This window comes from Arachis hypogaea, chromosome 10 (assembly GCF_003086295.3).
Source record: "Arachis hypogaea cultivar Tifrunner chromosome 10, arahy.Tifrunner.gnm2.J5K5, whole genome shotgun sequence".
In the NCBI taxonomy this organism is placed as follows: domain Eukaryota; kingdom Viridiplantae; phylum Streptophyta; class Magnoliopsida; order Fabales; family Fabaceae; genus Arachis; species Arachis hypogaea.
Genome location: NC_092045.1, coordinates 45,424,143 through 45,436,234, shown reverse-complemented (window position 1 = coordinate 45,436,234; position 12,092 = coordinate 45,424,143). Strand labels below are relative to the sequence as shown.

Below are 12,092 nucleotides of genomic sequence, written 5' to 3'. Positions count from 1 at the left end.
TGTTGCAGTGTCTCAAGGAAGGGAATGTTGACATGAAGAGATTTATATATATCCAAGAATCTAGTGTATGTTCTCTCCTTCTCACCTCTCCTGAGTCTCTGGGGAAATGGTGCTTGTGGCACAAAAGGCTTAAGGACTTATTTCTCTTTTTGTTCCTTCCTCTGTTCAGGGCAAGTCATTTCTTCTATCTCCGTTACATCCTTCCTTGACTCTCCTGTATCATGCTCTGAGTGTCTGGAGCATTCTTCCCACCTTATCTTCTTGGTCTCTCCTCTTGGGTTCTTTTCAGTACCACTTGAGAAACCGTCAGTGGACTTTGGAAATTGTTGAGATAGATATCCCACTTGGGACTCAAGCTTCTTAATGCTTTCTCCTCAACTTTTTATACTAGTCCTCATTTCCTCCTTGAAGGTTCTGTTATCTTGGACTTCTTTGCAAAGATTTTCCAGCAAAGCTTCAATCCTCGATAGCCTATCCTCAGAAGGTGGGTTATGAGTGTGATGTTGAGGCTGGTTGTTTTAGGCTTGATATTTGTGTGGCTTGATATGGTCTTTGGTTGGAGTGTTGGTAGGTGGAGTTATTGAATTGGTTGAAATAATGGGGTATATGATTTTGGTTCTGGTTTTGTTGGTTTTCCCACCCAAAGTTTGGGTGGTTCTACCAACTTGGATTGTAGGTCTTGGAGTATGGGTCATGCTCTTGTCTTGAAGAATTCCCAATGTAATTAGCTTGTTCCCAATCAACTTCTTCCTCTGTATTTGACTTAGCCTGTGTTGATGGTTGGGTGTGGATTGCTGCTACTTGGCAATCATCTTGTTCTGAGCCAAAATTGCATCCATGTTGTTCAGCTCCATGACTCCTCTATTGTTGCTTCTCCCAGATGCATAGAAATATTCATTGTTAGCCACTGATTCAATGACATCAATGGCTTCCTCAATTGTCTTCTTCTTGTTGAGAGAGCCTCTAGAAGATTGGTCTACAGCTTTCTTGGATTCATATGACGGTCCTTCATAAAAGATATGCAACTGTACCCATTCATTGAACATATCAAGAGGGCACCTCCTTGTCAAATCCTTGAATCTCTCCCATGCCTCATAGAGGGTTTCACCATCCTACTGCCTGAATGTTTGAACCTCTGCTCTCAACCTATTGACTCTTTGTGGAGGGTAGACCCTTGCCAAGAATTTATTTACTACATCTTTCCAAGTTGTGAGGCTCTCCTTTGGAAATGATTGTAGCCACTTGGATGCTTTATCCCTGAGAAAGAATGGGAACAGAAGTAACCTGTAGGCATCAGTGTGAACACCATTTGACTTTATTGTATCATAGATCCTTAGGAATGTAGTGAGACGCTGATTTGGGTCTTCTTGGGCACTTCCTCTGAATGAACAATTGTTTTGGACGAGAGTGATGAGTTGAGGCTTCAATTCAAAGTTATTGGCATGGATGGTTGTCTTTTGAATGCTGCTCCCACAATTCCCATGGTTGGGATTAATGTCGGAGCATAGCACTCTCCTCTCTTGTGGTGCTTTATTACCAGTAGCTTCTCCATTATGGTTATGGACCTCTTCCTCCATAGTAACTTCCAGATCCTCTTCTAATTCTTTTTTTCCAACTACTCCCTTGCCTCTTGCTTCCCTCCTTAATCTAAGGAAGGTTCTCTCTAGTTCACTGTCAAAAGAGGTTGAAGCCCCTCTTCTACCTGTCATACAATTGGCAAAACGGACAGCAAACAGCAAGTGAAAAATCTCACAGTTAATGAAAAAGTGTGGTTAGAGTAATTAAGGTAATTAATCAAACAGTTAGTGAGTCAGTGGATTAGTTTTGCTGGAAAGTAAAGAAATAGAAGAAAACAACTTAAAATTTCTGAAGGTAAAAGTAGACAGATGAAATTGAAATTGAATTAATCAACAGAAAAGAAAATTGCTCAATCTAGTTATCCTCCAATTTAGTAATTGTCAATACAAAACCAATCCTCGACAACGGCGCTATAAACTTGATGCAAGAAAACTTGTCTCTCAACAAATTTTCACCGGAAAGTTCACCGGATTATCGTAAAGTAAAAACTCACTATAGAGTGAGGTCGAATCCCACAGGGATTGGTTGGTTGAGTAATGATAATTGGAGAATTATTCTAATTGAACTGAATCAGATTTGAAGTTGGGATTACAGAAATTAAATTGGCAAAAAACTTAAAGTGCAAGAAATGTAAATTGTAAGTAATTAAAGTGCAGAAGCTTAAATTGCAAGAAATTAAATGGGAATGGGGATTAAACATCAAATTAAAAGGTATAATGTAAAGAGAATGGGTAAGATTAGAATTGGGAATTCATTGGGTTTTAGGAGATATTGAGTTCTCCTGATCAAATCATTTTCATCTCTTCCTCAATCAATGCATTCACTGACTTTGCTTGGCAATCTTAGGTGATTGGATTCCAATGTCTTGACTCACCAGTCTCTCTAAGCTTAAACAATTGCCAAATGTCTTGATTTAATTGCTCATCGGAAGAGATGAAGTTTGGTCACTGATTATACCACATAAATTCATAAACCAAAGTATTGGTAGGATTACATGTCACAATATCCATCCAACTCCCAATTTAATCCAATGTGAGAAAGCATTTCTAGCATGATTTCCTCATCCCTTTCTCAAGGAACAGAGGAAACCCAATTATGAATAGATTCTCTGTCAAGACAACTATCCAATTGAATTAAGATTGAAAGCTTTCTAACAAAATCAAGAGAAAAGATAGAAGAAGAAAATGAAAACTACTATTGATCCATTGAATTACAACAGAGCTCCCTAACCCAATGAAAGGGGTTTAGTTGTTCATATCTCTCAGAATGGAAAACGAAATTGAAAAATACATTGCAGAAAGATAAAGTGCAGAGAAAGTAAAATTGGGCAGGGTCCTCGTACTCTTTCTGTGTCAGCCCCGTAAACTCTAAGCTATTTATACACTTTCTTCAATTGATCTTCACGTCATTTGGATTGGGCTTTTTGGCCTTGTTGAAGCAATCAAGAAGGGGTCTCAGTGATGTTGAAGAGGGGTAATTGGCAATTCACATTTTTTATCTGCATTGGTGCTAACTTCTACTGGTGCTGGTGTTAACGTTGGCCTCAACGTTTGTAAGAAAACGTTGAGTCAAACGTTGGCTTGAGAAAAGATATCTAAAGGAATGAGCGTTGGCGCCAACGTTTGACTTAATATTGGTGTACTAATGTTTTTCCACTCACGCGTGCGCGTCACCCACGCGGACGCGTCAAAACAGCATTTTGCGCGTGCGCGTCACTCACGCGTTCGCGTGTCAGGCCAAAATATGCATTCACGTGTACGCATACAAGTCGATGCAATTTTCCAAAATCCAATTTTGGGCTGCACATCACGGACGTTGGAGGTAGCGTTTGGTCACCAACGTTCCCTCCAATGTTGACTTTTTCACGCGTACGCGTCGATGGTGCATTTTGCAATTCTTTGCGTGCGCGTAGCTCATGCGTGCACGAGTTTTACATATCCGCGCGTACACGTCACCCAAAATTTTATCAGCTTCAGGTTTTAAAATTCATCGAAGACGTTGGAGGTTACGTTCCCTCCAACGTTAGCACCAGAATTATGTAGCAAACTTTACTACCATTCCTCCAACATTTGAGGCAACGTTGGTGGTGCAACATTGGCTACCAACATTCCTTCTCCTCCTTCTTTCCATGGCCATTCTTCAACTTCTTTCCATGCCTTTCTGTACCTATCGTCAAGCAATACATGCATCAAAGCCTTGCTAATATCATGAGAGATTGCATCATTCTTAGCATACAACTAATTATGGCATAAATCTCATGAAAAAGCATCAAATTAACTATGTTTGCATGACTCAAGGGTGTATGAACTTTTAATACAAATGCTTACTTTTGGCACAAGAAAGTGCATAAAAATACTAAAAACAAAAGAAAAAGGCTAGTGCAACTAGCCTAAGATGCCTTGGCATCAATGCATAACTACTATATAATACTAACATATGTACAACAAAAATTAAAAAGTGCAATAAGCTAAGTAAAAAGTAATAAACTAAGTAAAAAAGTAAAAAGGATAAAATATATACAAAAGAAACTAAAAAGCATAATAATAATAAAAACTAAACTATAAGTGTTCGGAAATAAAATTGTCACAAAAAATATGCTTGTTGAAGATGGATAACCTCCCCACACTTATGATGTAGCACAGTCCTCGGTGCTCAAACTCATGCAGAGTCGAAAGAATCATCACTAGCATCGGTTCCTCCGTCAGTTGGTGGGCCTCGGGCCACCTTCGGCTCATCACGCTGGCCCTCCTCCTCCTCAAAATGCTCGGGTGGAGTGTTTGGCTCAGGTCAACACCGCCGACGAGGAATGTTGGTGGTGCTGCATCGGTAGGTGCTGAAGCTAAAGGGACTAAGGTGGAAGGTCTTGCCTCTATAGAAGGTGCTGGTTTCTGTCTGCTACGTCTTCCAAGTGCTAGCTCAGGTCCTGGCCAGTTGCCATGTGGAATGATCTTCTTACGATCGATGACTGTCGGTCTTTGATCAGTAGTCATCCAAATAACCTAGCCTCCGTGGCTAGCTGACTAATCAAGAGGCTAGGTTGCCCACGTAGTGAGCCCACCCTATGGACCGTCTAATGTGTCGTGGAAGGTGTAACTAGCGACCCTCCAAGACACACCAGACCATAAAAGTCATATCCACAGTAACCCTCGTCTCATGGGTGTGATAAACGATATTTTGTATGTCGATATAGAATTTAATAGTGAATATAATCGTGAGTATAGTCTAATTGACACTCAAATCTCGCATAAAACAATTCTACAATGTACAATCGAGAGTATTAATCTCCCGAGTCGTCCTCCCTTGGAATTACTATAGAATGCATGTTATTGATTAGGAAGCTTTTGTTGTGGTTTTTGAAGATTGATGTACTAGTTCAAGCTAGCAAAAGTGGATAACAAACAATTAATATTAAAGGACTTGGCCAAGGGTTAACATTGGAAGACTATCACTATAGTTTCCTTCAACGATGATAACAATTAAGTCTCGCTTCACTTAGTTGACCTCTAATTATAGAGGAGATTCAAGTGAAAGTAATTAGTTTGAGTCACAATTCCTAGCTTCACCCTAAGGGAGTCTAGCTTTAGTGCACTCTAAACCAATTAGCAATTCTTAATTCTTAATCAACAATTGACATCCACTATTTAAGTTTTTCTAATGGTTCAAACCCTAAGCCAAGTGAAAGACTTTTACTCCATAACTAGTGTTGGCATTTTATCAAACATTTGGTGAGCATTCATAAGAGGCATTATGAAATTGAAATGAAGAATTGAATTCAAGATATTTAAATCACACAATCATCAACAATTAAACAATTACAAGTAATGGATATGAAAGTACCTCAAGTCACTAGTTCCAAATCCAAGTAACAAAGTCAAAGCCAGATCCAAAGTGAGAGGATCAAAGAACACAAATTGAGAATAGGAGAAGTGTAAATCTACTAATTGCATCAAAATAAAAGTGTATTACGATGGAACTCACCAAGAAAATCAAAGGAGAATTGCAATGGAGAATGAAATCCTAGAGAGAGGTTGGAGGTTCTCTCTCTACCCCAAAATGTAACCAACTCTATGAAAATATCTAAGAAATTGTCAAAAATGAGTGAATCCCCTAAACCCCTCAATCCTTGGCCTTCTTAAGCTTTTTCTCGCCAAAACTCTTCCCCAAAACAGGGTTTCTAACTGCCTCCACGCGCTGGTCACGTGCCTCTTAAAAAATCACATGTGGCAATATGCGCGTACGCACACAGCATGCGTACGTGTCCTTCGGGCATTTGCAATCCGCGCGTGGGTGTGATGTGCACGGGCGTGTCCATGAGGATCATGTCTTAGCCGCTAAATACGCCGGCTCGTAGCTTGGCTCCTGGCTTTGGCTCTGGTGGCATAACTCTGCGTGGATGCGCCATGTGCGCGCGCGCCACTGCTGAAGTTTCCAAAGCTCAATTTTCCATGCTCCTTTCCTTTATGCATGCTCCCATTCTCTCCTCCAAGTCATCCGTGCCCTATAAACTCTGAAACCACTTAACACACAGGTCATGGTATTGAATGGTGCTAGAGGAGGATTAAGAATATATCTAATTTAGTGCAAAAGAAGCATGTTTTCATCCATGAGGCAAAATTGGGAAAGGAGCATAAAATCATGTATTTTCATTTGAATAAGTGCGTAGGATCATTGATAAAACCCTCGGAATCAATACAAGATAAACCCTAAACATGGGGTTTATCACCCTCCCCACACTTAGATTATAGCATGTCCTCATGCTTAGAGAAAAGCAAAAGACCAAAGGATCACAAAGGCATGAGATTCATGAGGTGCAATCTACTTATATGAATGCAACTAAGATTGGTGCTACTATCCACTTGGTTAAGAGCAAATCGGTCTTCCTAAGATACATTCAAGCACATAGGGCAATATGGTAGGCAATGCATGAAACTTACCAATTTTAATCATCAAAGTGAGATATGCACAACTTGAATAAAGAATGCTCGTGAGAGCCGGGATCAATGGTTTGAGCTTCGAACCCTCACCGGAAGTATTTGCACTCTATCCGCTCGATATATCGGGTTTATCAATCAATTCTCCCTTATTTCATGCTTTCCCAAAAATTGTTCTTCCTCTAACAATCAACAATTGTTACATGCATGCGCACATGTATCATGAGGTTTTTCCTAGGTTGTAATGGGGCTAGGGTCAAGGTGGGGTTATATTTTTGGCTAAGTGGGTTAAAAATTGGATCTTTTGATTAACCTAAACTTCCCACCAAACCTATATAACATCCTATACAATTATACACTAGTCTAGCTATCATTCCTCACTTTTTCACATACTCATGCATTTTCCTTTCATTTCACAACACTTATGCATTGATTCTTTATTGAGCTTTACTTTGGGACATTTTGTCCCCTTTTATTGCTTTCTTTTTTTCTTCTTTTTCTTTCTTTTTTGTTTTTTTTTCTTCTTTTCTTTTTGATATCTACATTTTCCCCTTTTTTTCTTTTGTTTTTCTTTTTGTTTTTCTTTCTTTCAAGACTATCAATGCATAAGGTCTTACATTTAATTAATGCATGAGTATGTACCCGATTCCCAAATATATAAATATAAAACAAAAACATCCTTTTTTTCCTCAACCAATGTCCCACCCTGTTTCCCCACACTTGAATGACACACACACACTAGCCTAAGCCAATCAAAGATCTACATAGGGACATTCATGGGTTTTCGCTTCTTGACTTGTAATGTGCTAGAATTAAGAATGAGGGGGTTAAGCGTAGGCTCAAAGTTGGTTGCAAGGGTTGTTCATATGGTAAGGCTATTTGGGTAGTGGCTAAGTGAATTGATGGCCTCAATCATATACATGCATTCACACATACAACAATGGACATATAGAGTCAAACAAATTAAGGATCACAAACATAGAGAGAGAACAATGCACAAAAGAAGGAAGATAAGTGACTATAAGATGTAGCCACGCAATAAGGCTCAAAACTCACTTGCTCGTGTTCGTAACTCAAATTCCATGTTCCAAAGTACAATCTCCGAACAAGCTTAGCATCAAAAGTTTTTTTCAAAATTGGTAAGGTTGCCCTAAAATCTTAGTTTCCTAGGAGAGAATTCATTACTCCAACCAAGTAGACTTATCATGCAAATGGTGTCAAAGAAAACCTAATCATGTAACCTATCATAGCTAACAAAGAGATTCAAAAGTTTATTCGGGTGTTACTTACGGAGATCGGTCGGCCGACCTCCCCACACTTAAAACTTAGCACGGTCATCCGTGCTATAAGTGATGCGCAATGGGTGGCCGGATCCAGAATGTCCTTCATCTCCCCTATCAGTGCTATCTCCGCTTGAGGTTGCGGTGGACGTGGAGATATCCGGTTCCTCCATAGGTGGGGTGACAATACTTAGAAGCTTCTTCACGTGAGCATATCGGCGCTAGTTTTGCCGTTCATAACAGTCCAACTTCCTGTGAAGGTCTTCAAGGCGTTGGTTGGACAATTTCGGTGGTGCGGATGAAGTAGTAGGGTTACAAGTGGGAATGGCCATGCCAAGGTCCTCGGTAACCACCGGGGGTTTGAGGCACCTCTTGGTCGGAACAACATCACCTTCGACCAGGATTAAGGTCCTCCGGTCCTTGGTCTCACGGTGCATACCGGCCGCTGTAACTAATTCAGTTACCATAGCGGGAAAGGGCAAGTTTCCCTTAACATGAATACACCCCATAGCTTGTCAGATAGCATGCGGGATGTCAACCGGTTTCTCGGTTAGGATGTACCAAACCCATAAGGCAAGCTCGGTGGTAATGGATGACCCATGGGTGCTTGGAAGCACGTAGTGGGCTAGGATTCAGGCCTATGCCGCGGCTTCTTGATTGGGGAAACGTGCATCGTTGCCCTTAGGCCTTTGCTTCATACTCCCTCGAATCCAAGAGGCTTCGGGTATGGCTATTACTCGGAGAATCGTATCCCAATCGAACCCATGTTCACAGCATGCTGACAAAACTTCTTAATAGGTGTCCTACCCGTCCGCTAATGGCCCAGTCTTAATCACTCATTGGATGGCTTCCACCGTGATCAGGACTTGCTTTCGACACACAAAAATTGATGTGAGAAGGGGTGAGTAGTAGTTGGAGTAAAACTGCACCACCCAGGATAAGTTGGCCTCCTTTGGTTGTCTCATTAGAAACCCTCATTGCCTCCGCTCAATGTGGGGCATCACCATCGGAGCGATGTGAGCCGGAAGGACTAGAAGGGGCTCCGGGTGATAGTTCCGCTTGGTCATTATGGGGTAGACAAGTTCGTAGTAGTGGTTAGGAAACTTGCTTGAGTCCCTTGAAGGATTGTCCTTCTCCAATGCATCAGTGTTGCCAGTGCTCCTTGCCTTCTTGAGGAGGTGCTTGGCCTTAGGTTCTTGGCGCGCTCTATTGGCGGTTGGCTTTTTCAGGGCTTTTCTCTTGTCATTCTTGATGACCATCCTGTAAAAGTGGAAAGGGGAGAAACATCAAACCCAAAGGAACACCAATAAGTGGGAAGCATGCGAGTGAAAGATTATGCCATAAGGGAATGAGCGTCTTTACTACACGACAGCTGCAACATGTAACCAAGACAATATTTATAAACAAGGCAAGTCACTAGCATGTGATGTAAGGGTGGTATAAGAATGCAAGTAAGAGGCATGAGAAGCATACACCCAAATTTCAATAATGGAAAGCAAGTCATGGTGAGGTGAGTAAGTAAAATGTGAGATGTGAAGAGTGGTATGCCCGATGCACCTAAGAATATTCAAGTTAGTGGAAAAAAGCACTAATTGGAAAGCAATGAGTCAAAAGGAGCTCAAAATGTCATGTGTGCTCTTCGTCAAACACTTGGCGTGCATCCTTTTTACAATGAGCAAGTGAAGGGGATGGGGCAATGTAACATCCCACAAAGCAACATTAGTCATCATAGTACACCACAATTACAATGAAATCAAGCATAACAACTAATCCACCAATGCAAAAGAAGTCATGACCCACAACACCCATAAGAAGTAGAAAAGTAAAAACAAAGACAAACAAGTAATGAAGAGCGAAAAGGAAGAGAAGCTACTTAAAAGAAAAACAAAATCAACTAACTAAGGAAGGGACAAGAAATAAGCAAAACAAGGGAGAAAGTAGGTAAGAGTACCTTGGGGGAGAGAGAGGTAATGGAGGTATAGGTGAGAGAGAGGAGTAGAAGAGAGGTGGAGAAATAGAGGAGAGAGAAAATATGGGGACCGCCGGAGTTGGGTGGTCGCCGGAGGTAGTGCTGCCGGTGAGGGTTGAGAGGGGGTGGAGTGGTATAGAGGAGGAGATTGAAGAAAGAAGATGGAAAATGGTAGAAGGGGTGAGAAATTGCAATATAGGTGCGCTAGTTCATTTCTCACGTTGCAAGATCGACGCGTGCGCGCACTGTGTGCCGTCGCGTAGGTGGCAGTGGCAGGAAGGACGCGCGCGAGCCAAGTGCGCGCACGCTTGAAAGTGGTCGTGCTAGTAGCACGATGTTAGCCCAGGAGTTGCGCAACTCTCTGGACTTGTACCAGAAGTTGGCTGCAGGAATGATGATGCGTGCGTGCACAGTGCGCGGACGCGTGTGGTTGCGGTGAGCAGACTGCCACGCGCGCGGCAGGTGTGCGTGAGCGGCAGTGGTGTTGTGCCACTGGATCAAGGTGAGCCTAGGTATGGCGTAACTTTCTGGAAAATGAACCAGAGGTGCGGCAGGGCAATCGACGAGGTCGCGGCATGTGCGCTCGCGCGTCGATTCTTGTGGTGGCAGATGGGTGCGTGCGCGCCAGGTGCGCGCACGCGCAAAGGGGGTTGGGCGTGCGGCTTAATGCGAGCCTAGGGTTTTCAGAACTTTTTGGATTTTGGCCTGGAGGCCGTATCACTGGATCGGCGCGCACACGGCATGTGCGTGAGCACGCACATTCTCATATAGACTCATAGGTGCGCAGGCGCGCAGTGCGCATCCGCGCGATAGAGGTTGGGCCAGAGGCTTAATGCAGGCTTAACGCCATCACAACTCTCTGGAAAATAAATGGGCTGGTGCCATCAGCCTAGGGACGCGTACGCGGCATGTGCGCGTCCGCGTGCTTTCCCTTACAGGTGTATGCACGTGGACGCACGTTGTGCGCGTCCGCGTGGGACGAGTTGGGCTAAAAGCTTAACCTTTGCACATGAGAAGCCTAACTCTCTGGAAAATATATGGGCTGTATCCGCTCATGGGCGCGTGCGCGTACAGTGTGCACGCGCCCCACCCCCCCTTTTTTTTTGAAATGAAGAATGCACATCTTATCACAAATTCAGCAGGTAGCTAGCCAGGGGCCAAAGAGACACCTAAAACTTCATGCAAGACCTAGAAATGGGGTATTTTCTACCATTCAAGTAATCCATAGTGCAAACTTTTATGAAAAATACACTCAAGTCTAGCTAATCAAGTCAATGACTAAGCAATTACAAATCAAAGAAGGGTCCAATGGCTATATACAAAGAGAGCAAAAAGATAGATCTTACCATGGTGGGGTGTCTCTCACCTAGCACTTTTATTTAACGTCCTTAAGTTGGACTTCCACTAGCTCAATGCTCTTTGTTAAGAGGTACATCTTCCAAAAGGAATACCTCAATCTCCTTGTTGGTCTTCCTTTGCTCACCATGATACAATTTGAGACGGTGCCCATTTACCATGAAAATATCCGGACTTGAGGGATGGCGCAAATGGTAAACTCCATAAGGTTCCACTTTCTCTACTTGATAGGGTCCCTCCCATCTCGATCTTAGCTTTCCGGGCAACAATCTCAACCTTGAATTGTAAAGGAGGACGAGTTCACCGGGCCTAAATTCCCTTCTCCTAATGCTCTTATCATGGATGGCTTTCATCTTCTCTTTGTAAAGCCTAGAGTTGTCATAGGCCTCTAATCTCAAATATTCTAATTCCGCCAATTGAAGCTTTCTCTCAACTCCGGCCCCACCCAAATTTAGATTGCATTCCTTGATGGCCCAATATGCTTTGTATTCAATTTCTACCGGTAAGTGGCAAGCTTTACCATACACCAACCGAAAGGGACTCATGCCAATCGGCGTTTCGTATGCCGTTCGGTATGCCCAAAGTGCGTTGGTTAGCTTGGCACTCCAATATTTTCTACTAGGCTTCACAATCGTTTCCAATACATGCTTGATTTCCAGATTGGAAACCTTGGCTTGGCTGTTCGTTTGGGGTGATAGGCCGTGGTAACTTTATGTATGATGCCATACTTCTTCATGAGCCCTTCCATTATTTTATTGCAAAAGTGTGAACCTTTGTCACTTAAAATTGCTCGCGGTGACCCAAAGCGACAAATTATATTATTTCTCACAAAAGAGAGAACTATATTAGCATCATCCGTCCGGGTGGGTATCGCTTCCACCCATTTGGACATATAATCGACGGCTAGTAGAATGTAGAGAAAACCATTAGAGTTTGGAAATGGCCCCATGAAGTCGATACCCCATACATCAAATATTT

At 42.5% G+C, this 12,092-nt stretch overlaps 1 protein-coding gene and 1 non-coding gene across 2 annotated transcripts; one reads left to right on the top strand and one right to left on the bottom strand.

Annotated features, from left to right (window-relative positions):
* Positions 1-1,041: 1,041 nt before the first annotated feature.
* Positions 1,042-1,148, top strand: LOC112719156 (small nucleolar RNA R71). The gene has a single exon (XR_003161469.1). It is a non-coding gene; the product is annotated as a small nucleolar RNA R71 (small nucleolar RNA).
* A 10,019-nt stretch (positions 1,149-11,167) lies between these two features.
* Positions 11,168-11,659, bottom strand: LOC112717525 (uncharacterized). Its single transcript, XM_025769530.1, has one exon. The coding sequence runs from the start codon at positions 11,657-11,659 to the stop codon at positions 11,168-11,170; it is 492 nt and encodes a 163-aa protein (XP_025625315.1).
* Positions 11,660-12,092: the final 433 nt, after the last annotated feature.